At 41.4% G+C, this 25928-nt stretch overlaps 1 protein-coding gene across 1 annotated transcript; it reads left to right on the plus strand.

Moving 5' to 3' along the window:
* Nucleotides 1–7900: 7900 nt before the first annotated feature.
* On the plus strand, nucleotides 7901–22584 carry PNPT1 (polyribonucleotide nucleotidyltransferase 1). The gene is made up of 29 exons (XM_088160769.1): nucleotides 7901–8091; nucleotides 9444–9504; nucleotides 9820–9894; nucleotides 10240–10345; nucleotides 10703–10752; nucleotides 11224–11287; nucleotides 11372–11419; nucleotides 11824–11937; nucleotides 12155–12341; nucleotides 12519–12570; nucleotides 13214–13271; nucleotides 13419–13515; nucleotides 13612–13714; nucleotides 14446–14516; nucleotides 15140–15176; nucleotides 15939–16005; nucleotides 16108–16197; nucleotides 16519–16572; nucleotides 16670–16776; nucleotides 17313–17384; nucleotides 17472–17535; nucleotides 18007–18090; nucleotides 18582–18665; nucleotides 19307–19413; nucleotides 19499–19554; nucleotides 20059–20137; nucleotides 20505–20552; nucleotides 20893–21051; nucleotides 21596–22584. The coding sequence occupies exons 1-28, from the start codon at nucleotides 7901–7903 to the stop codon at nucleotides 21046–21048; spliced, it is 2382 nt and encodes a 793-aa protein (XP_088016895.1). The 3' UTR covers nucleotides 21049–21051; nucleotides 21596–22584.
* Nucleotides 22585–25928: the final 3344 nt, after the last annotated feature.

Below are 25928 nucleotides of genomic sequence, written 5' to 3' on the forward strand. Positions count from 1 at the left end.
AATTCCTGCATGGAAAGAGTCCCTGGAACAGCAGGGCAGAAAGCACTGGCTTGACAGCAACTGGGGAAGAATGGTTTGCAAAACCTCTGCACCTCAATCTGTGCTATAATTACACAGCTCGTTAGTTTAATCACCAACTCCAGACTCTTCATGATGAAATCAAGAATGCTGTTTCACCAATTTGGGAAGCTCTCAGAAATCAATTTTGTTCAAGCTGAATTTTTTTAGAAGGTTGACAAAACCAGGAACATTAAAACTCTATATAGTCAGGAACTGAAGTAAATCAACTAAATAAAACACCCCGTAAAAGCACCAAGAAAAACCCTAGAGCAAACTTAATTGCGATAACTGAGTTTAATGATGTTAAATGGCAAAGCTCATCATAAAAAAATTACAACTGAAACTTCCCCCCAGTATCACTCAGGGCAGGTTTCACTCCACTTAACTCGGACAACAGGAACAGGATTCACAATTCATTTAGCCAAGGAAAAGCTGTGGGGAGCAGGAGGGCTGAGGAAGCACATCCATAATTAGCTCCATTTGGAGGCACAGTTATGAGATGAGTGTGCACTAATCCTTCATTTTCCTTCCCTCAAACATTTGTGCTCCTAGATTTGTAGCCAAGAGCTGCACATTTCCCTGAATGGGAATAAATCTGTGCAAGGCTTTGCTCTGACATTTGCTCAGTGTTTAAGCCCACTCTGTCCCTGCTGAAACCAGCCCAGGCTGGCACTCGGGGTGTCCCAGCCCCTTCTGCCAGCAGGGGACACAGGCAGGCTCCCCTCAGGAATTCAGGGATTGCAGGACAGCCATGCCAAGCTCCAAGGGTCAGCCTAGGAGGTGCCACGGGCAGGCTGCAGAAAGGAAAGCCCCCTCAGGAAGCTTTAATTAATTAACTCCCACCCAGTTAAAGGCAGGTGCTGAACAGACCCCAGATTCCCACAAAAGCACCCTCAGCAGTATTTTACTGCAATCCTCAAAAGCATATTCCCTCTTTCATGTAACCAAGGCCACTGGTGATCAGGGCCAGCCCTGGCCAGGGATCCCAATGCAAAAGCCAACAAACCCCAAACCTTGCAGAGTCAGCCAAGAAATTGGGTTTTATTCCAGCTCAGCCACTCAGGGCCAGAGGCTCACAAACCTCAGAGGCTTCAAATTCTTCCCAGGGTTAAAAAACCAGCCCTGGCCTCAACATTTTGTGGCATGGCAAGTGAAGAGAAGATTTTCTTGGCATTGCTTTTTCTTTTTTTTTTTTTTTTTTGGCACAGTCTCCTTAGAGGTTGTGAATTTGCTGGTGCCCATCAGCATCTTGCACTGTACCCCTGTTTTAGTAGAAATTGCTGTGCAAGTTCAGCCATGTGCCACTGCTCTCAAAAGCAGCAGGGTCAGGAAAAAAGATTTACAGGTGAGAGATTTTTTTGCTGCTTATAGCAGGGGCAGAATTACCTCTGCTTGAGGATTTCACAGGTAGAAACTACTCAGCATTTGCTTGGAGTTGGAAAATAGGTACAATATTAAAGGAAATAAGTCACTGAGGGAAGAATCAGCAAAGAGCCCACAGTTAATGATATCCTGGATATTGCTGCCCTGCCTTTGTGCTTCTATTTGCCTGTACACATAATCAGTTTTAATACCCTGAAAACACCAGTAAACTTTAAAAATCATTTATTCAAAGGTGCATTTTTTCAGAACTGTATTGGAACCTCTGAAGCCAGAAGGACAGTTTCACCTATGCTGGGAGTTGTTGATAAAGATCATTCCAGCAACACAGCTAAAAATCAGGGTGCACCTCTGAGAAACTCCCGATTTCCTTCAGATGCTCTTCCCACCCACCACACAAAAACTTACAAGCTTGTAAAAATCAGGTTTGGGATGCTCTGAAGACAACACCTGAAATAAGATCAAGGCCAAACACACAGTATGAAGTTATGACACAATAAAGTAAATCAAAGGTTGCAGCTGAAGCACTGAACTGTGGAGTAAATACCTGTTACTGGGAGCAGCTGCTACTACCTTATAAAAATTTTACACATTCTGCAAATTTCAGACTCCAGAACAGGGTTGACTATAGTTTTAAAAGGCAGATACCCCATTAATATAAACAATTATCACTCTTCTCCTGCTTTTACTAACCCTGGCATTTTTCAAGCCAGTTGCAACTTGTGCAGGTAACTATATGAATTAAACACCACACTCTGAATTCTTTACCAACTTTTCTTTCAACAGGATAGCAATGTGTAAGTACAGCTATACTAAGTGCTGATGGGATTTATAACTGGGTCCTGACTATAAATCATATTTTTATCAGCCTCAGAAGCTTTTTATTGCTGTTTTCATCCTTCATTTTATGTGTCATATCACATCTCATCAGGAGAGCCTATATCAAGGTGTAGTTCTTACTATATACCCCCCAAAAAAATACAGATATTTACCCAAGGAAAAAAAAAATGCAAGCATTTAGGGATTGCAAGGAGTCATTTTGAGAAAATAAGTACTTGCATTCATGGTAAAATTTAAAGCCTCCATACAAAGGGCTTGACCCAGGCCTGGTGACACCAGTGGCATTTTTCACAGCAAGAGGATGGAGCCAAACACACTGGAAAGGGGTCAAGGACATAGCATGGGGTGACAAACTGCTCCGTGTTGGCTCTTAATTGAAGCTTAGAGCTCCTTTACAAGGCAAGAGGGTGAGAACAGCAAAAAAAACTCCATATCAATCATCACATCCACACAGTTCCCAACTCCTATTTATAGTTTTGCTTTGAAATTGAGGAGAAAAATGCAAAGCATCATGCCAAAGGGGAACAGCCACGATCCACAGCACTCTGAGCTGCAAGGCTGCTGCTTTATTTCAAGTGTGCTGTCCACCCCACTCAGCACTGCTGCAAGCTCAGGCTTCATCAACATCCAACTTTGAACAAGATTTCAAAGGCTTTTTCCTGGAGTTTCTCAGAGCAAAGATAAAAAGCATTCAGTGGCCCAGATGCTTTAATGATGGACAAGTTGTGGTCAGGCAAACCTCTCCTGTCTTTCTCCACTATCTGGACCTTTCTGCTTGGCACCTCCAGCAGCTTGGAGGCTCCCAGAGCTTTGCTCTTTGTTAGAGAGGTTCTGTGAATCACTGCCTTGCTTTTACTTCTCTTACTCAGAAATGCCTCTTAAAATTAACACACAGTCTTAAAACAGCCCAAGAAAATAACTATTTCAAAATGTCACATCCCCAGGTAAACAATCACGAGTAGCATTTCAATTTGGGATTTGAAGAGCTCCAAATTCACCTTTTTGGATTGATTTTGTGCCATCACCCAACCCACACCACAGATCAATCATGCTTTGCCTTTCATTCACCCAAGGAATTCAAGGCCTTGGGTAATTTCAGAACTTCTTATGTTCCTTGGTATGGACCATGATTCCCATCATAAGCATTTAAAATTGGAGCTTGGGCTCTTGACATCTTCTCAGGGTGGCACAGAGAGGAACCTTGAGCAGTGCTCAGCCCTCAAACGGGATTTTTGGAGTCTTTTCTAGACTACAAATCATTTTAACTTGGGCACCCAAAAACTGACTTGACAGAGAGCAAGCACACATCAGGAAGCTTTGTGCATTACACATGATATTCATTTACATTTTTTACACTACGGATCAAAGTCATTTGTAGTGTTAGAAGTGGTGGTAAATCGGTTTAGAAAGCAGAAATTTAAAGATTACCTCACACATGCAGAGTACTCTTGTATTTAGCTTTGCTCACCTCCTTTGTTAAAGGCACAGCTTTGAACGATCAGAGTTCACAGAAATGCCTGGAAAAGCTTAAGAGCTGCACCTCTAGGTGCTCCTCTGTAATCCATGAATTTAGGGTCTCTTCTGCCCCTTTACACATAAAAAGGGAAGAGTAGCGTCTGTGCTAAATTCAGTAAAATTTACTGTTTCTGTACAATATCTCTTCGCTTCAAATAAAAAATACTTTGTGCCAACCACTCACCCATGCAAATTAAAACCCGAAATGAAAGCCAAGCTGCTGTTTTCTATTATTCCATAATATTCCTTGGAAGTTTCCAAGCGAGCCACGGAGGAGTTGCGTGGGCAGAAGCTGCGCCCTGCAGGCAGCGCCAGGAAGCAGCCGGGACAGAGGCTGGCCCAGCACAGCCCGTGCTCGGCTCACCAGTGCCACCGCATGGCAGAGGATTATTGAAAATAAAGACACAGCAAACCGCGCGGTTTGGGGCTTTACTCTGCCCGGAGAGCTCCCTGCCAACACGGGCACGGTATTCTCAATTTCGGTACTGCAGGAAAGCCAGGGCATGGTGAAGACCCCCCCGAGAAAAGGAGTAGCCTCGGGAATTAAAATACGATATTTCACACTGCCTTAAAGCAATTGTTATTCAGTGAACTAGCTGGAAAAAAAACCTAAAATAACTCTCACTGTGGTTGCTCATTACTCTGATTTTCTGGTGAAATGTTTTTCAGTGTTCCAGGCCCAGCTGCTCATTTCTTCCTTGTGTCCAATGCCAGGAGCAGCCCCCAGCACACACCTGACTCCCACTGCCAAAGGGCATTAACCACTCCAAATAAAACACATTTACTTCAAGAGCATGCTGAAAACACAGGAAACATTTACAGAATTTCACATGCTTCAATAGATAGGCCTATACATTTAGTGAGTAAACATATACAAGCAGAATCTCCACATAGTACCTCTCTCACTGACCTGGAATGTTCCTGGGGAGGCTGGTGAAAGAGAAAGCAGCTCAATACAGAGGTATAAAATACAAAGGTACCACCTTTAAAAGGTCAGGGTTTTCCTTTATTAGGTGGAAATACACATTAATACCATCTTGCAGCATGTGTACATAATTATTTAATTATTAGCTCACTTTAGAAACCACAGCACTGGTTTGGGAAAGGGAATTTGTATTGTTCAACTCTTTCTCACTTGTTCAAGCAGTCCCATAAGAGAAATTATTGTAGAAATCTCTGACTTACTTGGCAGGACAGGATGGCTTGAGATAAATGCAGGCTTCAGTTTACTCACCTACATCTTCTGCTTGGATCCACCTTCCATTCCAGGGCACAGGGAATGCTGCATTTCACACTCCTGCTCAGGGAGCAGAGCAGCACAGAACCCTCAGGAACTTAGGAGGGAAAAGAAAAAGGCAGACTGGTGCTGCCCTAAAATAGGATGAGACTCAGGTGCCCCAACAAGGTTCAGGAGGTAGACGGGCAATTTATTTAATGTAATCAATCTCCCTTCTTATTTCACTCAAATCGAAGATGACACCCAGCTGCCACAGACACTGTGATTGCAAAGTTCACCCACATGAGTTTTCTGGAGAACACAAACACTTGAGTTACACCAGCTAAGGAAATCCAGCAGCACCTGAAAGCCATCACAAGAGACACTGCAGGAAATTAAATTCTAGTAGAGCTAAACAAGACAAGAATAAGGAGAGAAAATCAAGTGAAGTAGAAAACAAGGTGGTTTAAAGTAATGTAATTCCAATGGATTCTCCTGAGGCTTCTTTAGAAAGTTAGGATGAGAGATGTGTATCCTGCTAAAACAAGTTTACCAGTTCCAAAGAAGTTACTTGCTCAGGTGCAGCATCCCAGGGCCCCCAGGACTATTTAATGATGCCATAATTGTTCTTCACAGCTTGCAATAAAGCCAGGATGGGATGGCCCACTTGGGCATGGTAGAATGGCTGGAACCTTTCTTGGTACAGCAGGTACAATTTCTTATCAGCATAGAAAAAATGGGGAAGTGTTGTTAAGCTGTTTGTTTGTTGGGTTTGTTTTTAATTTAACTTCTCTATTTAGTGGTTTTTATAGGGCTAGGTCTGCCCAGTGGGTTCCACTTTAAAATACAATTATAATAAAGTGTGCAGAGCTTTATGGCAAAACTATGTGAGGGACTCAATTTGGTCTTGTTTAGCATATAAACTTGAGCCCAGGAAAAAACAGAGCCACAAGAAGTTATCAAGTGGAGGAGTGCATGGAAAATGGTCACAGCCCTTCCTAGGGCAGTTGGTTCCAAACTTACTGTTACATATTTACTGGTTTTGGGGGTTTTTTTTGTTTTGTTTTGTTTTTTTTTGTTTTTTTAATTTTTTGTTACAAGTGCCTGTGGCATTTGAAATAAGAGATTTATTGAGCTGCAAGATGGGGATGGATGGAATTGGGTGATCAGCTACAGAGGGACCCTGGCCAAAATAAATAAGTGGCTTAAGACTAAGAGGATCATAATTAATTCTCTTAAGGAATTTGGAAAAGTTTAATGCAGAGCTCTCTGCTCCAACAGCACACTCATTGAGCTGTAGAGGGTGGGGTATAGACAAAGTGCCCAAAAGGGAACTGCTTAAACTGCTCCTAAACACAATCCCTATGTTTATTAACAACTATAGGATAAATATCAGTAGGGCCCATACAGCATAAAAACATGGAATCATGTCACAGGATGATATTAAATATGTATTTGTAGGTCCATGATAGTAATGGAACGTTCACTCATCACCTTGTTGAGTGTGAGACCAGCAATTGTAATAACGACATAAAAAAATTCCAAACAATTGTCTGTTTGTCAGCAGCAAAGCCAATGTGAATTCAAGAGAATATGGGGAACATTTCTGCTTTGCCACCTCATATATTCTTGTACCAAATAAAACTACACCAATAAATTGTAAATCTGGATAAAATTAACAGCTCTTTTGCCTGGGCCAAATCTCAAGTTTCTGATCATTTTACTTCTCTCTTTTGTGTCTTGCCAAAAAGATAAGAAACGTGCTGGCACAAAAGAAAAATTATTGCTTGGACTGTTATCCCAGTGAATCTGTTTCCTATAAAAGCAGCTTGGACAGAAAACTCCAGTGAAATAAAAAAGCAGTATCAAAACAACTTTAAAAATAAAATAGTAGTAAATTATTAAGTTTTTAAATTAATTACTTGCCAAGTTTAAATTGTTAAATCCAGATGGCAGATGAGTTTAAGGTGATGTGTGAAAGGTTATATTAATTTAATCCCATGTGTATCTTACTGTTGGTGTGATCAGATCACTGCAATCACATTATTGTTTGATCCCCTTAGTGATATAAGTAACGCTAATTACTAATCTATTTTGCATTCCACTGAGGAATAATTAATAAATAAAACCACTGTCTCCTGAGTGACATTGATGCACTCTGAGCATTTAAGAGCACACAAAGTTTATGATAAGTGATGCCTTCTTCTAGCACATTGCAGACTATTTTGGTGTTCCTGGCTTAAAAGTGTGTTTTGGGGCTGGTTTTTTATTTGTTTGGGGGTTTTTGTGTGTTTTTTGGATTGTTTTTTTTTTGGGGGGGGTGCTTGCTGGTGGGGGTTTTTTGGATGGTTGGGGTTTCTTTGTTTTGGTTTGCGGTTTTTGTTTTTCGGTTTTTTGTGTTCTTTTGGGTGGGCAAATTACAGAACGAGGTCTGTGTAGTAAATTAACTCCAAATGCATCTATTTTTCCCCTCATGAATTGAAGCCGGCCTTCGGGCCTGCCCCTCAGGCAGGGTCGGGAATTGTCCCAGGCGCTACCTGCACTCCTGAGGCGCCAGCGGCGGGAAGAGGCGGAGCCCGCTGTAGGTGGCTTCTTTCTCGGTCCGAGCCCCCCTTCCAGCGGGTTTTCCTCAGATTCCATCCCGAAGTGGCTCCAAGGCCGCCTCAGGCGCCGCCTCAGACTTTTTTCTGTCACTTTTTGCCTCAGGATTCGAGAGCGGCGGAGCACCCGCACTCGCGCCCTGCGCTGCCTGACCCTCCTCAGCCGCTGTAGCGCCCGTACGGAACCGAAACCGGCGCGGCGGCGTCTCGGCCAATCAGCTCCGCTCTTACTGCTCGGTGCCGCTCCCCCGAGCCAATCGCGCGGCCGCCCTTTCCTGCCGCGGGCGCTATGGCGGCCGCCACGAGCTGCGGCCGTGCCGCGCTGGGCGCGCTGTCCCGGGATGGCGGCGGGGCCGCGGTGCGATGGCGGCGGGTGCTGCCCCCGGGCCGGCCCGCATTGCCCTGGGTGCCCGCCCGCGGCGCCGCGGCGGGGCCCAAAGCCGGGGCCGGGCGGGCCGTGACGGTGGAGGTGGGCGGCAGGTGAGGGACTCAGGGGTGTGAGTGGGGCGGCAGGGCACAGCGCTGTCCCGGCTGGAGAGTGAGGAAAACACGAGGAAAAACTGGTGCAAAATTCGGAAAGCGTCGAGGTTCTCCTCAGTCGGGGCGATCTTGGATGTCGGACTTGGTGTGCGGCCAAGGTTAAACAGGAAAAAGGAGAGCAGTGCAATCAGCTTTGTCATCGCTTAGTCAGGGGCATCCGGGAAAGAAGGAGCCCTAAGGATGTAGTAACGCAAGATGCTGATGGATGTCTGTGTGTGCATTGCCAGCTTAGCCAAATATTCGAGGCCACCGAGCTGATGAGAGGGATGGAGACCTCTCCGGTGAGGAAAGGCTCAGGGAATTGGGATTGTTCAGCCTGGAGAAGAAAACTTTGGGGTGAGCCAATTGTGGTCTTACAGTGCCTGAATGGAGCTGCTTAGAAAGATGGAGAGACTGTTTATGAGGGTATGGAGTGACAGGACAAGAGGAATGGGTAAAAATTGAAAGACAGTAAGTTTAGATGGGATATTAGGGAAAAAATCTTCCCTGTGAGGCCCTGGCACAGGTTGCCCAGAGAAGCTGTGCATCCCTGGAAGTGTTTAAAGCCAGGTTGGATGGGGCTTGGAGCAGCCTGGGGTAGTGGAGGAGTGGAATTCAATGATCAAGATCCCACCCAAACCATTCTGTGATTCCACAGCTGAATTGTGTTCAGTACAACAGTAAAAATCACACGTACAGGTCATAAGGGCCTTGCCCAGGTGTTCCCCTTGAGCATGTGAGCAAATTACCTGGGATAACTTGTATGGCAATTACTAACTAATCATGATCGAGGGGATGTGCTGGGGAAGGGACCAGCTCTGGATTCCTGTGTGTAAATAATGGCATGGAAAGTCAGGAGGGTGCTGGGCTTGTGCACAACCCTGGAATAAATAATCCATATCTCACTCTTGAGTGTGTCACCTGCCACAAAGGAGGGAATATTCTGCAGCTGTGGTGGGAAGTGTGCCAGCAGCTCCTGGGAGGGATGTTTTCCAGTGGCTAAACCCCAGCTGGAACAGGTGAAGATTCACCTTTGCCTCCAAGGCATGGATGTAACTCCTGGGGATAGCTGATGTCCTACAAGGCTTTGCTTTCAAGGTACAGGAAGCAGGACTCTTGAGGCTAAAGCACTTGAAATTAAAGTGGATTTTGTCAAAGAATTTCGATTTTCATATCTAAGGAGGATTTTTACATCTCTTGTGAGGCATAGCCTTTATCCTGTGCAGTTGAGGCTATAGATGAATGCAGAAATTGCTGGAAAATGTACACGAATTCACCATGAACTTATGTAACAGATTGTTTCTTTCCTTTAGAAAGATGCAGCTGTCTTCTGGAAAACTTGCAAAGTTTGCTGATGGGTCTGCTGTTGTTCAGGTAAAAACAAAAAAGATTTAAAAATTTGTGCAGCTTCAAAATTCCTGTGTCTTAAAAGTAATTTTTTAGGCATCAAAGCCTGTGGGATATAGAGCCTCAAGTGGCATTTTCATCCCTAATGAAGGGGCAGCTGTATTTTATAGGAAAATATTCTGTTTGAAAAGCAAAAACAGTAGCATGAAGTATGGATTTATGTGGTGGTTTCTGCAGAGTACAATTCTTAAGAATTACTGATTTTTTTAGAAGAAATTTAGGATGTTGGAAGGTGGGTTTTTTTGGGATAACTTCAGTTTTTACCTATTTTTCTGAACCCAGCTAGGTGACACAGCAGTGATGGTCACAGCAGTCAGCAAAACCAAGCCCTCTCCATCCCAGTTTATGCCATTAGTGGTAAGTACTAATGACAGAATTAGTTTTGTGCTAATCAGTGCTCAACTTAGCAGCCATAGTCCTTAAATAGTGGAGTTCAGGAGGCTGGAGAGAGCAGGGAATGCAAATAAATGACAGACCTTGGACTTCAGGACTGCAGTTAACGATAAAATCCAGGATCCCAAGTGTTAGGGCTTGGTTGTGTGGAAAACTGGTTGGATTGTGAGGCACAAAGGGCTGAGATTGTTAAGGGTGGGAAGTTGATAATCTGGGTTGGAACTGCATGATCCCAAAGGTGTGAGGGTTTCTGTGGCTCTGCAGTAAATAATTAGTTTTAATTGATAATCTCCGACTTGGTTTTGGAAGGTTGACTACCGTCAGAAAGCTGCTGCAGCAGGAAGAATTCCTACAAACTATCTGAGAAGAGAGCTTGGCTCCACTGATAAAGAAATTCTTACCAGCAGAGTCATAGGTAGGCTGGAACATTTTTCATTTGAAAAAGTTGTAATTTTCTCAGGAGTGTTGGAAAATAATAATAGTTTACAACTGCTGTTTGCAGAGTTGATTGTTTCTGTAGTAATGCCAGGAAACAAACTTTTAATTTATTATTTATCAATACAATTGAAATTTTAAGGTTATGTATTTCATGCTAAATATCTTGCTGAGTTCTCTGCCTTTTCTCTTTTTTGGTTTTGTTTTGTTTTTTGGGCCTTTTTTTTGTTTAAAAAACGCTATTTTTGTCAGTTTCTTATGGGGTCCTTGCAAGACAAACTGAATATTAACCACTGGAAGCCAACAACTTGTTAGAGTTTGATTATTTCCTTTGCAGATCGCTCCATCAGACCACTCTTCCCAGCAGGCTACTTCTATGATACACAGGTAGGTCATGCTGCCTTCAAAATGGAAAACTTGGGTATGGCCAAGGAAAACTTCATTATACAGGCCCTGTTTTAAGAAGAACTATTTTTGTTAACATCAAGGAGGGGTTTGCACTTAACAAACAAGTGTGATGTTGCTTTTTAGCCTGTTGTTTCCTTGTCTTAAATTATTTTTATTACATCCTACTTTCCAAATTTTGTGGTCAAGATGCAGGAACAAAATTAAAATCTCCTCTGTATAACAGAAGAAAGATGCTAATATAAATATTTTTTTATATGATGTGATAGAATATTATTCATTAATGGGGGTTTATTGTCAGCTTTGTATTTTAAATACCTGAAAAAATTTCCATGTGCAGCACAGGCTTGTGTAGATATGTGGAATGTGGGGTTTTTGTGTCCTTAGCTTTGTATTGACAGGTAATAAAAATGTATAGGTCAAAATTATTCATTGTCTTTTATCTTATGCCAGATCCTTTGTAATCTTTTAGCAGTAGATGGTGTCAATGATCCTGATATTCTGGCAATTAATGGAGGTAAGAGGGCTGTGAGGAATTGGTGCTTCTGTGGGATTTAATGAGATCAGAGTGTTTTCTAATCCAGATTTGACTTCCTTTCAGCTTCTGCAGCACTTGCCTTGTCTGATATCCCCTGGAATGGTCCTATTGGTGAGTCAACATTCTGAAATGATGGGTGATTTTCGTGTCATGGAAGACTTGCACCACAGGTGGCACTCTGCTTTTTTAAACATTAAATTTCAAGCAGTGGAAATAATTTTACAATGGGTAGGATTATTGCACTTCTGGGAGGAATACAATACAGAAATAGTGTACTATAGAGACCAATAAATTAATTTTCTCTTAAGAGAAACATATCTATTGAAAATCATTGTTTGGAAAATAGCTAGTTCAGGTTACTTTTCCTTGAGGAACTCAAAAAGGGATTTAAAGTGCTGATATTTTAAAATTTGCCTGTAGCTTTAATTATTAACTGTGAAACTTTGAAAGTAAAATGTTGCCTTAAAGAACTTCCTTATTATAATAATAAATAATTTTCTGGAGTTTTTTTGCAGGTGCAGTAAGGGTAGGGCTGGTGGATGGAGAGATTGTTATCAATCCAACTCGAAAAGAGATGGCCTCTAGTGCCCTGAATTTAGTTGTTGCTGGAGCTCCACAAAGTCAAGTTGGTAAGTAAGTTAATTGTTGTCTGGTGAGGGCTTGGAAGTATTTACAGATGTTTTCCTTATCTTTGAGATGTGGATTTTATACAATAGTAGGAGCAAAGAGCAGTGATAGGTAACTTTTGGTTGAGTCAAGTAGATTCCCTCATACTTCTCAGTTGAGTTAGATTACTATTGAACAATAAACCAGGAATTTAATGAATTTTTAACTTCCCATTGCTAGTTATGCTGGAGGCAACTGCTGAGAACATCTTGCAGCAAGACTTCTGCCATGCCATCAAAGTGGGGGTGAAGCAGAGCCAGCAAATCATCCAGGGCATTCAGCAGCTGGTGAAGGAGTGGGGTGTGGTCAAGAGAAATGTGCAGAAATTATTTATTGCTCCTGAAGAGATCGTGGAACTTGCAAAGAAGTAAGTTCACAACAAATAATGCAGATGTAGGAGTGTTTATAAATATTAGTCTGGTGCTTTTACCAAACTGGTGTGTCACTAAATACTTTTCAAATATTTAGTCCTCAAAAAACCCCCTAATTATAGAAGTGGGTTTTAAGCTGTGTTTTCAAAAATTCTTCCTTTTCTTCCCTAAAGACTTGCTTCTAACAAGATCTATGCAGTGTTCACAGATTCAAGCCATGACAAAGTAAGTAATCAATTGTGGTATTTTTTTAAATTAATACAATAATGAAACTATAATAGGATTGAGTTCTTTAAGCTTTTAGCTCTGTCCCTGGAGGTGTTTTAAGCAAAGACTGAATGTGCCATGGTCTGGTTGACAAGGTGGCCTTGATGATCTCAGAGGTCTTTTCCAACCTCAGGGATTTTGTAATTTAAGCTATCTGCAATAGTAATAATAAATTGTTGCCTAAGTTCTTACCTACCAGAATATTTGTTTGGATTATGTGGAGGTGGAGACTCCTTTTTCCCAAGGAGTCACATGGAAAAGATGAGAGGAAATGGATTCAGGTTACTCCTGAGAGGTTCTCCTTGGGAAAAATTACCAGTTGGGAATCTCCCCAGGGAAGTGGTGGACTCCCCAGTGTGGGACGTTTTTAGGATTCAGATGGGGAAGGTGCTGGGCCATCTTGTCTAGGTGCTGCTTTTGCCAGGAAAGGTTGAACCCCACAACCCTTGAGGTCCCTTGCAACCTGATTATTGATTTTGAAGTTTATGTGACAATTCTGTTGCTTATTCCTTAAATTTTTATAGATCTTTAAACCAAGCACAGTCCCAAACCTCTTTATTCTGCCCTTTAGAGTTAACTGCTTGCAAATCCTGTGTTCTAGATTTCCAGAGATGAGGCAATCAACAAAATAAGGCTTGAAACAGAAGAGCAGCTGAAAGGTATTATTTTTGGTTAATATTTAGAGAATGCTTCAATGCAGGCAGCACTGCTTGGGGTTAGAGTATGCTCTTTGTTGGAAGCTATTTTAGTAAAAGTTCTATAGAATTAATTCCCAACTTGAGATGCAATTTCTTTTCTATACCCAGAAAAATTTCCGGAGGCTGAGCCTTACGAAATCATGGAATCATTCAATGTGGTTTCAAAGGATATTTTTAGAAATCTTGTGCTAAATGAATATCGAAGGTGGGTGTGTCAAACTCCTACTGATAATATTCCTGTCAGCTTTTAATCCAAGACTATGGTTTAACTGATCTCTTTAATTTTTCTTTGTCACTTCAGGTGTGATGGGAGAGATTTGACTTCCCTCAGAGACATTAAATGTGAAGTGAACATGTTCAAAATGCTTCATGGATCAGCCTTATTTCAAAGAGGTCAAACACAGGTAGTGCTACTTCAACATCAGAAATGATCAATGAATTCTCAAAAGCTGAAAGATGTGGGACTTCCATTTAAATGCCAGGTTTCTTTTTTCTTCCCATTTCAATAGCAAGAGGCAGAAGTGGTGTGTGGGTTGGTAAATACATTGGTGTGTGGGGCACTGCTCAATTGTGCACATCATGAGAAATCTTTTTGAAGCAACTTCAAATAGGGAAATTTTACCCAAAAATTTGCAATAATGAGAGGATTTTCTTTCTCCTTTGCCAAAAATGTCAACTGTTGGGTGGATTAAATTAAGATTATACTCAAGACTTAGTCTTCTGTACTTGTGTAGTTCCTTTTGCTGGAAGATTGTCAGATTGATCTGGCTTCTTATTACACTGACCTAGGGTGGCAGTGATTTACTCCTCAGTGTTGTCCCCTCTTATCCCACTAAAAATAACACCCACTGCAGCTCCACGTGGGAAACAGGTAAAAACAACATCGTGGCTGCAGCTGGCCCTGTCTCTTAAAGCTTTCTTAGGGAGCAAACTGCTCTTGCCTCCTATGTAAGAAACATTAAATTAGTGTTTTCCAGTTGGATTGCTTGTGAGATTGTGTGATGAAAATAAAGTTTGTACAGGTGGTAGGTGATGGTATCTCATCTGCTGCTAAACTCATTCTTTTTAATTCTTCTTAAACAGTAACATTTGTGAGGGCTGGAAGGGTTTAAGAGGGGTTTGTTTTTTATTTTAGGTTCTGTGTACAGTTACATTTGACTCCCTAGAATCGAGTGTAAAATCAGATGTTATCTCCACAGCAGTGAGGTATGTATGTCTTGGTGCTTTGGCAGTAGTAACAAGAGGGTGAGCATTTCAGCACACTCGATAAAATTCCCTTGAACTTTGACAGAGATACTTTTCTAGGTGTGACAAATGTGTAAAATTAGAGTTTGAAGTGGCCTGTTTCCCAGAGATCATGGCAGTGGCTCTGTATTGGGGTGACATTAATTCCACAGCACACATTTGAAATTGGGGAGTGTTACAAGTAACATCCAGTATGGTTTATATATTTAAAATATTTGTGGAAAATCTAACTTGGGATGTAGCAAGCAGGTCCTTGTGCTTTTAACACTTTATTGCTGAGGACTAAAGTGAAATTCATTCCCTTTAAAGCCACATTTCAGTGATGTCATTCCAGTGATTTCATCCCAGTGTGGGAGCTTTTACATTTTAATGTCTCAGTTTTACTGTAGTTAAATCTTGGTTACCCTGGAAGGGTTTGTCCATGTTCTCTAATTTTGGTAACTGGGGGGGATCAGCCAATGTATTGATTTGTTGGTTTTGGCTGGGTCCATTAGTAAGCATAGCAATATTAGTTTGAATTACTGTTGTATGTAAAACGTGTTTGGTTGCTGCTGTTCTAACATGGTCTTGTTTTTAATTACTAGTGGAATAAAAGATAAAAACTTCATGCTGCATTATGAGGTGAGAGTTTTCCTGTGTCACAGCTTTCTGCATGATTCACAGAAGGGCTTCAGGTCTTGCTTTTAAAGGTGCAGCTGATCACTTACAAGGTTATAAATTAGCTCTAGATTTGCTAAAATGTATTTATGCTAATTCATGCGTGAATTTATAAGAGCAGAAGTGCTGGTTTCCTGAAAAGCAGTAGGTAATTTGTAAATTGGCATTTTATACAGCCCTTTCAGGGCCATAACTTTAGGTGAGCTCCCTCAGAACAGATTCTTACTGAAAGCAGGATGAACCTGTGCTATTATTTTTAGTAAACTCTATTAATATGTTCAGCTGACATGGCACAGCAGTAGTAAATAAATGCTTTTACATCTTGCATCTCTCTCAGCCTTTGGAGCTTGCCCAAAATATTTCCTACAGGCAGATCTTGCTCCATTATCTCTGTGGCAGAAATAACATTTCTGCTAGGTTGTTCAACAAGTTTATTTGGAGGAAGCTTCTTGTGTTGTCTCTTAGCTACCTTGCTAGTCTTTTATTCCCTTTAATCCTGTGGAAGTAAAACATATACTAAACATTACCTAAACTGGTCCTTGGTTTGCAAACCAAGTGACTGATAGAAGTCATGTGGTGGTTTGATTATTTTATTTTTAATGTGTTCTTTTTACCTTGAGATGCACCAAAACTTCAAAGATGTTTTTCTAAGTGTATGTTTAAAAATGGAAAAGAAAAGCAGGTTAATTTTCTGCCTACACCTTTTTTTTTTTGTTTGTTTTATAGTTTCCACCTTATGCAACCAATGAGATTGGCAAAGTTACTGGGTTGAACAGAAGAGAGCTTGGACATGGTAAGTCCAGACTAGAGAAATCCCATGCTGAAAGTTCCACTATTTAATCTGATTTTTATTTATGGATCACTTAGTGGTTATTTTGGGGTTTTCTTTAAACAGGTGCACTGGCAGAACGAGCTTTGAAACCAGTTATACCCCAGGATTTCCCATTCACAATCAGAGTTACTTCTGAAGTCTTAGAATCAAATGGTATTAAGATTTTCTTGTTTTTAACCTGGTGCTGGAGACTAAATTTGCTTCTTAAAAAGCTTAGGATTCAACAACTTGATTTATAGGCATGCTGAAAAGTTGATTTCAGTTTAATTGTTCTTATAACTTTTACCTGAAATATTTAAAATAAAAAGCATGTACATGTTCATGAGCAATGGGCCTTTCTTGGTTTAATAAAATGGTGTTTGGGGGCATTTTTATGCTACAGGATGAGGAAAATTAACTCTAGCTTGTATTGAGACCCATTTTTCAGTGTTTAAACTCTATATATTTTTTTTTTTCCCTGTATTCCAACTCCAGGGTCCTCCTCCATGGCTTCTGCATGTGGTGGAAGTTTAGCATTAATGGATGCAGGTACAAAATAAGGCACTTAAAAGCATAAATGAGAATGTGTTACAGGATCTGGAAACAACCAAAGGCTTCAAAAATGTGATTGTTTTGTCACTCCTAGGAGTTCCAGTGTCAAATGCAGTGGCAGGTGTGGCCATAGGCCTGGTCACCAAGTGCAGCCAGGGAAAGGGGGACATCGAGGACTATCGTTTGCTCACAGACATCCTGGTGAGTGCTCCTCACATCGATGTTTTTACTGCTTAGTGCTGCAAAATACCTCCTCTGGCCTTGGCACCTTTTACCCAGCCAATTCTGGAACATCACTCCTGGAAAAATTAGTTGCATCTTTGCTGTTTTATCTCCCAAATTCCTTATTTTGAAAAGTTTGTAGGTAATGTTCAGTTGTGTTTCTTTTTTTTTTTTTGTGTTATTAGTTATTTAAGCATTCATAAGCTTTCTCCTTCCAATTATTGTTGTCTTTCCTTATGGGGAAAAAAAAGATGAGTAATTTACTGAAATTAAATTGGGTGGAGAATTAGCATTTGGAAGAGTGGCTGGGGAGGAAAATGTGCAGCCACTGACAGCACAAGGTCAGCTGTGGATCAACTTTTTTGTCCACAAAAGCTCTTAATTTCCAAGGCCAGCGAGTGTTAGTCCTGAAAAGCAAAATAAAGCTGAAGGAAAAACTTGGAAGTCTCAAAAGTAATTCCTCTGTACTTCTGGTGCATTGGGATGACTCCAGCTTGGTTCTGTCTGTGCTGCAGGGAATTGAAGATTACTATGGGGATATGGATTTCAAGATGGCAGGCACCAACAAAGGGATAACAGCCCTGCAGGTATTGTGGCATGAAATTTTCTCAATATTCTGAGGGTTACAAGAGCTTTCCTGGCATGGTGATGGCTCTTAATTCTTCTCATGTCAGGTGGATCTCAAGCTGCCAGGAATACCAATCAAAATTGTGGTGGAAGCTATTCAGCAAGCTACAGGTGGGTCTGTGCTTGGATTTACACCATTTTATCATATTAAGTGATAAATGGTATGAGGATTTGTGAAACTAAATAAACTCTTTTTTTTTTTTTTTCACTAAACTCCAAGTGACTTCAGCCATTGCATGATTTGGACTAGCACACGTTCCATGACTTTGTTTAAATCCTGCAGGATGATGTTATAAAAATAACAGCAAACCTTCTCTCATTTCACATAAATTCAGCTATATTTACACGTGAAACTTGCTGCCATCTGTATTCTGACATGTGCAGCTAAAATATTCTTGAAGCACATGAGAAGATGAAGCTACTTGGTTTAATATGGATTTAATGAGTTGGAAAACTTTCAGCTTGACATTCTCCAGCTAGGCAGGAGACAGGTTTTGACAAGGAATGTTTTTCTACTGTATGACAAAAACTTCATAGCTTTATTTTAATTTTTATTAATTTTTTAATTATTATTCTCTCTAGCTGCAAAGAGGGAGATTTTACAAATTATGAACCAAACACTGGCAAAACCCAGACCTAACAGAAAAGAAAGTGGACCAGTTGTAGGTAATGTTATTGTGTGAATTCACAACTTTCATAAGTACCTTTTTAACAATAAACTTCCACTTCAAATAGCTTTTTTTTTTTTTTTTTTTTTTTTAGTGATTGTTATATATATTGCCCTTGCCCTGTGGGGATAATTTGTGGAGGGGTTTTGGTTATTTTTGGTTATTCTGGGGGTATTTTTGTTGCCACATGGGGCAGCACTTCCAAATCAGTGTACACCAGAAAACAGAATTTAAGTGAAGTTATGTGAAGCTCTCACAAAATCAGAATTAATATAGATGAGAGTATCAGTATGGCTTAAGCTAATTTCCAGTCATCAGAGTGTATTCTATCTTCATTTATTTCAGTTGTTACCTGTAATTCCACCCCTGTTCAGCAAATACCACAGGTAGCTGTAAGAGATGAAAGGCTAAAGGAATGTGCCTTTTTGTGTGATAGCTTTCAAGATGATTGTATTTAGCACTTCAAAGGATTCCTAAATCTTCTTTCAGAAACTATCCACGTTCCCTTATCAAAAAGATTAAGATTCGTTGGTCCTGGGGCTTACAATTTGAAAAAACTTCAAGCACAGACTGGTGAGATGTTTTTGATCCCTGTGATAATTTATCCCTCATGTGTTTCCCTTTGTTTCAGACTTGTATGTTGAGCTGGTTCAATGCTCAGTGCAAACTGAAAATTAACAAATCCTGGTATCTGTAGAGTACAGGTAGATGTTCTGCTTTGGACCTGAAACCCTTAATGCCCTGGTTAATTAATTAATCTTGATTAATGCTTCTTAGGGCATTGGGGTGGAGAAAAGGAAAAATCCTATTTCCCTTTGGTTGGAAGCCTGTGTGGTCTGGCCACAGAACTCTAGGAGGAAATTCTAAAGCAATTTTACCATTCTGGCTCCAAAACACTTTGATTTCCCTCAGCTAGTAATGCAAGTATTATTAAAAATCTCTGGGAAGTTAATTCATAACCCTCAACACTTATCCACGATTTTTTTTCCCTGCCTTTAAAGGATTATAAAAATAATTTTGTGTTCCTCTATGGCCCACAAGTACTGAGGTATTTGTAAGGAGGTGGTGAACAACTGCATATGGCCAATGCCTAAATGGAACAAGATTAAATCATGATTAAGTCTGAGGTCTTAATGAGTGTGCAAAGGCATTCTGCTGTGAGCAGGTCTTTACTGAGTGTGACTTTGCTGCTCTCCTGAATCCCCATTTTTCAGGTGTGACTGTGAGTCAGCTGGATGAAGAGACATATTCTGTGTTTGCCCCCACACCAGGGGCAATGCATGAAGCCAGGGAATTCATTGGGGAAATCTGCAAAGATGATGTAAGGACACACTTCTGCCTTTAACTTCTCACTTTTTTCTTTGTGGCTTTGTCTTATTGGTTTCTTTTTTTTTTTCCTTCTACAGCAAGAAGTTAATTTGGAATTTGGGGCAATTTATACAGCCACAATTACTGAAATAAGGTATAAAAATTGCTTTGGAGTTAATTTTAAATTATTTACATAGCTGGATTCCTGATACCTAAATATGATGTAAAATAATCATTGTTTAAGAGTGCTAAACTTATGCTGGGGGTGTTGACACCTGCATAATTTCTGATACTTTTTCTGGTGAAAATATTTTGTTTCCTGATAAAGCTGGTTTATTTTGCTGTTGATTTAGTTTTTAGAATGTCTCTACATTATAAAACTCAAGGTCTTTTACATCTTTGGATCTGAAAGTGATGGCATGAATTTGCTTTCCACTTTTCATCACAATATTTTTCTTGTAAAAATTACATTTTGGATGGTACCTGTTACTGAAATACTGCCCTGAAATAAATTCTCATCCACTTTCAGTTAAGGAAAAATGAGTGGACATATCATGGTGGATAAAAGACTTTTAAAAAGGGATGAGTAAAATTTTACTTGTGAATTGTGGGCTTTTCTTGATGCACTTTGAAATAACTGTGCTGTTTCCTGCTGCAGAGATTCTGGAGTGATGGTAAAACTGTACCCAAACATGACCCCAGTATTACTTCATAATTCACAGCTGGATCAAAGGAAGGTAAGCCATCCTTATCCAGGTGTAAAATGGGCAATTAGATTTATTTCTAACCAGTTGGGTGGCTGTAACACACTCACTGGTGTTCCAGTCCATTTCCAGGCTAAGAGCTGGAAATTCCCATCACTTTGTTCTAATTCTTCCTGCCCTGTACTTTAAGCTGCAGAGAATCAACTGTGTGACTGCTGCAGTTGTTTTTACACCAAGTTCTTTGGCTCTGCAATACCCTTTTCCATGATATTCAACAACCTGTTGGTCCTAAGGTTTAACCTGAGCCACTGGGCTGAAGTGTAGCATGAAGGACCCCTGAAAGAAGGGATTTTTATAACCAACTCTGATAATTCTATTTCTAAAAATCACTCTGTTCTAGATTAAACATCCTAGTGCCCTGGGATTAGAAGTTGGACAAGAAATTCAGGTAACTTTTTTACTTTAAAATGATAATAAAATGCTGTTTGTATTTTAAAGTTTGATTTTTTTTTTTTCTAATTTATTTAGCGTTTCTGAAGAAAATATTTTTCCATATTGGATTCCCTTTCTGTGCTAGTCAAAGGCCTGATCATCCAAATTAGATTTATTTAATGTCATACTCTTGTTATCTATGCACCACATTATTTGACAGCAATATAGGCTAGAGGATGCCTATTTATGGCTTTTCTAGCATCAAATGGATAAAAACTCAAACCCATCTGTGAAGGAAAATGCCATTTCCAGCTCTTGAAGTTGGCCAGTGTGCAAGTGCTCTGTTTCCTCACCAGGTGAAATACTTTGGCCGTGACCCCACTGATGGCAGAATGAGGCTTTCAAGGAAAATCCTGCAGTCCCCAGCCAGCAGCACCCTGAAAACCCTGACAGACAAAAACAGCATTGTCCTGGGAGGGGCTGTCCCACACACATCCACGTCATCCCAGTGACAGGTGAGGCCAGCAGAGCAGCTCCAGCTCACCCAGGGCTGCACTCCACAGCTCTGCTGAGCAGTTTGGGCAGCCCCCTCTGTCCAAAACAAACTTAGTTGTTCATCTCCAACATCCTTTTTCTCTACCTTTTAAAGAAAAAAAAACCCAAAAGGGGTATTGGAAGAGAAGAAAAAAGAAGCTGCTTTATTAAGTCAGTAGTGGAGAAGATTTCAGTCCATCAATGAAATGGCCAGAGCTCTTCCTTGGAAATAGTTTCCAGAAGGCTTGTGCCTCGACTTTTCCCAAAATTTGTGTGGGTTTTGTCATTCTTAGAAAGCTGCCAGAACAGGAAGGTGCCTGATGTAAAAATCAGGAGCAGTAACACAGCAGGATTGCCTCGAGTTCTCACTGGTGCATTTGCCAATCTGTGACAACCTTCTAGGAATGACTGACAGCACAAAAAGAAGGGAAAATTCACTGAAGAAATCTTGGTTTTAAGGAGCATTTTTGGATCTCGTACCTTGATGTAATGAGTTGGTTTTACAAAGTGTTTTCTCTCTTTCAGGAAAAAGATGTGATAGCTGGTGAAAATGCAAGTGACCTTTGTTAGAACCTCTACATGTCCTCACAAGAATCTGCAGGTGGATGGTAGTGAATCATATTTATGAAATAGACACTATTTATGCTTAAAGGTGATGTACAACTTCAAAGCCTTCAAATTGATTAAAAACTTGAAAGCAAAACCAGAAACAAGCAATACCCTCATGCTGTGTAGCAAGGCTGAGATAAGAATACAAGAACATGGAATTCTATAGACTGAGAGGACATTTCAGTGCTGAAGATTATTCTCTTTTGAGTTATCCACTCAAAATAAAACTGTGAATATGTAAGAACTGAACAACTCTTTTGTGGGAGAAGGAATTATCCTGTACACTTTGGCCAGTTTTACTGGCTTTTCAGTGTACAGGAGTGTTGAGTAAGACACAAAGACTTAGAAGTATCACCTTTAACATGATGGATGCTGTTTCAGATTAATACATTGCTCTCAAAAGGTTCAGACCTGCTACAATATGTGAGCAGAACTTGGCTGAAACATTGCCCCTATCACCCAGGTTCATTAGCACTGACTTTTAGAAGACATAATTAAAACATTAAAGTTAAAATTTTTTGGACTGAACAATTGATGTGATAAATCCTCCCCCCTAAAACACTCTCATTAAGAGTGTCTTAATCCCTCTATTAATTATGTTGCATCAGTGAGTTCAGTGATCTCTTTTAGGCTTCAAAACGTTTGCCAGGGGCTCAAGAGAATTACTCGTTTTTCTACTGTGAGGTACAGACTTGGAAAATCAAGCAGGGTCCTTCTGATTTTGCATACCAATTTGTATGCAGAACTAATCAGAAAATCAGCTTCCCACCTGATAACAAGTGGGTTCTGAACCACCTGAAAGAAAAAATAAAGCATTGGGGAGAGGAGAAATGGGAATGTACAGTAAAAATTACTGCTTTTTTTATTTTAAGTTAAAGTATTAAAGAAGAAAAAAATTACTGCTATGCTGCTCTGTAGTTGTCTCTGTCTTTCATCATATAAGATGGGAAAAGTTTAGAAAGATTGAAGAAAGGTTTCCTTGGCACTCTCTTCCTCTTCTTTGAGGGCTGTGTCTTATTATTTCTTAGTAATAATTCAGATGTCACTGTGACACTTGACTGATACATGATTGTTACATATGAATAGTGTTAATAAAATTATATAGGTCAACGTTAAAAGTCCCTGAACAGAAACTCAGATGTTGCCATTTCTGGTAACTTCCCAGCAATGGACCTCCCTAATTTAAGTGGTTTTCCAAGGTTTGTATCCCTTTATTGTACACTGATTTCTGAGAGGCTGTCCCAGTGAAGCAGCTACTGCAGTGCTGGGTCATTGTCTGTTTGCTAGATGATGATAAAGGAGCGAAATGACTTTAATGTTGCTGTGGCAGAACCTGTACAGTCAGCCTGCCTTTCTGCCTCTGGAACCAGCTTTAGGCCCTGTGGGAAGGGGCGGGGGAAGAGCACACTTGGGAGGAGCAGAAAGCAGCAGCTCTTACCTGAGGAGAGAAGCTCCATGGGAGCCAAGAGTTGAGTAAGTGTGTGCTGCTCTGACCCTTCCTGGGGGAAAGGACATCCCCGGCTCTCCAGGAGCTGCCTGGCTCAGCTATGATCAGAAACCAGGTGGGTCCACAGTGCTCGAGAGAACAAGCTCAGTCCTTTTGCAGCAGATGGGTTTTTGTGTTTGGAGTAGTGATTTATTTCTTCTTACTGCTCAACATAATTAGCTTCTGTAATGACCTGTCTTAAGCGGAGCCACTGAAAGGAATTGCCTTGGAGAGTGAAGCTGGGCAGGTGCAGCATTGCAGCAGCTCAGGAGGGCCAGAAATGCCTTTATTTGACAAGCCTGAACTTTTCTTGCAGGTGCAAAAATGCAAGAGAGCTGGGGTATCTTTAAATGCCAGCAATAAATATTACAAGTGCTATCATAAAAGTATAAGAGCTGGCCTAATTGTTCTTCTGGGATTACCTGCCAGAGGGAATGATACAGTCTCTTAATTTCACTCCAAGAAATTTTAAGTGATTTGGGAATGAGTAGTCTGTCTTGTTTGGGAAAACAAAAAAAAAGTAGTTCTGTGCTGCTCATATTGTGACCCTTGTGAGTTGTTTTGTCTGCTCTCTACCCTAATGAAACTATTGATGAAGAACAGAGAATTCTCAACATTGACAACTTGATGGTGGTAATGGGGAAGGATGAGCTGCTGGCAGGTGTAACACCACAGTGGCAAACATTGCTTTGCTTTCTGTGCATCTTACAGAGCAGAGACTCGGATGCTTTCCTGGTGTTAGTCTGGGTTTAAATCCAGTGTGTAACATTTGCTGGGGCAAGTATTGCGTGTCTTGTCCAGGCAAAGTTCCTAGAATGGCCTTGCTGCTTGTGGGTAGCAATGGCAGGGTCATGCTGGGCTTTACAACCCCCTGGCTGCTGTTCTGGGCAAAGAGAAGCCCCACATCCCAGTGAGTGCAATCCCGGTGTGTTCTGGAGTGATTCTTTTCCACAGAGGTCATTGAGTTCATGCCTGGAGAGATCATGGATTTATTTCACAGCTGAAGCATGAGAAATAGGTTTTCATGCCAATTCCAATTCACTTACCTCCTTACTGTAGCTATTCACCAAAGAACTTGCTCCAAAACACTCTGCTGCTGTTTTATATATTCTGAAAAGTGCTGCATTTAATCATGAGTAGAAGTCATGCTTTTATTTTTGTGCATTTGGTTTGAAGAGCTAAAAAGCACGCACAGAAGTCGTGCAGAGGGGAGAGAGAGAGTTCATGAGGAGCAGATGTCCTGAGGCAGAAATATGCTGTGGCCATTGGGGTTCGTGTTTCTTTTTGTGTATTTGTTTTTTAATGAGCTTTCTCTAAGGTAGAAATATGCTCAGTGTGTGAAACCTTGTGAGGAAAGACCACTAAAATGTAGCAAGGAAGGCTTGTGTGGGACCTGTGTGACTCTCAATCCAGGGTTTTGAAACCACTTAAAACATGGTCTTTTTATAGTTACTGACTCACTTATCCATAAGGATGCACACGTCCCAAAGCGTGCTCCTATCCAGCTAAATATAAGTACACGATAATTCTCAGAGGTGCATCTTGTATTTTCTTGGTGACTGTATGTTGAGTCTTAGAGGCCTGCTACAACGAACATCAGTGGGAAAGCTGAGGCTTGAATGTTACTTACGTCTTAAGTTTTCTAAATCTGCCCGAGAATGTTTGGAAAAGTTGCACATTGTTGCTTAGAGCGGCGCAGTTCGTTGGAAACACTTTCTTTCCCTTCCTCTGGAGCGGCTCTGGAACCTGAGAGCAGAGAAATGGCCGTGGTGTGAATAAGAGCCATCCATACCGGTGTGACTGCTTTCACCGTGAGGCAAGAGCCAGGAAAGTCTGGCTTTGTCTGGGAATGGGGCACGCCCTGGCCTCAGGAGAGCTCGCCCTCCCTCCTTCCCCTTCACAGCCTCAAAATTGGGGTTCGGAGACGCAGCCAAGCTTCCTCCCGTCCCCAGTGTCCCGCTGTTTCACACAGCTTCACTCCTTGAACGCTTTGGGGTCCTTTTCCCCTATTCCCATGCAAGCACGGACATGTAATCGTTTTTCTATTTCTACTACAGAGGAAACGTGTAGATGGTGTTTAGTGTGGAAAACTTAGGATTTACGGACGCCACGGTGCTTGGCAAGTGGCCTATCTTAAATTGTACGCTGTGTGTAAGGGCTAATTAAGCACGTTTCTCTCATTTTTGAAGCTCCAACTTCAAATTAGCTTTCGAGCCTTCTGTGGGGATGTTCAAAGCAGGCACAGACCGTGTGCTACAGGATGGCTGTTGCTGTAAGGAGATGCCGCTCACTAACCTTTCTGCCGTTCTGTGATGCAGGAGACACCTTTTATTCCTAAAAATTGAAACTCTGTTTCAGTTGCGTGTGCTGTTTAAATTTACCCTGGCCGGGGTGCGGAGCTCGCCCGTCATTTTGTGAGACGGCGGTGGGCGGCACTCTCTGTGGCGTGAGGGGGGGAGGCCTGTGGTTTCGTCAGCGGTGGCACCAGCTTTTAGACTTTTAGGCTTTAAAAAGAAAACGAAAAGAAAAATTCCGTCTTTTCGTGGGAACATGCCAGCCCTTTCCCCCTGCAGACGCCTTGGGCGTTAGAAGGCAGCGATGCTCCCACACGCCCCTGTGTGTTTGTATGTGTGCGAGGGCAGCCGCCATTTTGTCCGCACCTCCCCATTCCCGCCTCGGCGCCGCCCGGGGCCGTGAGGGAGCGGCGCAGGCCCCGCCCCCTGGCCCCGCCCCTGCGGCCGCCGTCCCGTCGGCGGCGCGGCG

Source organism: Sturnus vulgaris, chromosome 3, assembly GCF_052056855.1.
Source record: "Sturnus vulgaris isolate bStuVul1 chromosome 3, bStuVul1.hap1, whole genome shotgun sequence".
Classification (NCBI taxonomy): Eukaryota; Metazoa; Chordata; class Aves; order Passeriformes; family Sturnidae; genus Sturnus; species Sturnus vulgaris.

Coding starts and splice junctions, on each gene's coding strand:
- PNPT1 (XM_088160769.1), top strand. CDS start 7,901: ATGGCGGCCGCCACGAGCTGCGGCCGTGCCGCGCTGGGCGCGCTGTCC. Junction 16,573..16,669: donor TTTAGCATTAATGGATGCAG/GTACAAAATAAG, acceptor TGTCACTCCTAG/GAGTTCCAGTGTCAAATGCA. Junction 16,777..17,312: donor GTTTGCTCACAGACATCCTG/GTGAGTGCTCCT, acceptor TCTGTGCTGCAG/GGAATTGAAGATTACTATGG.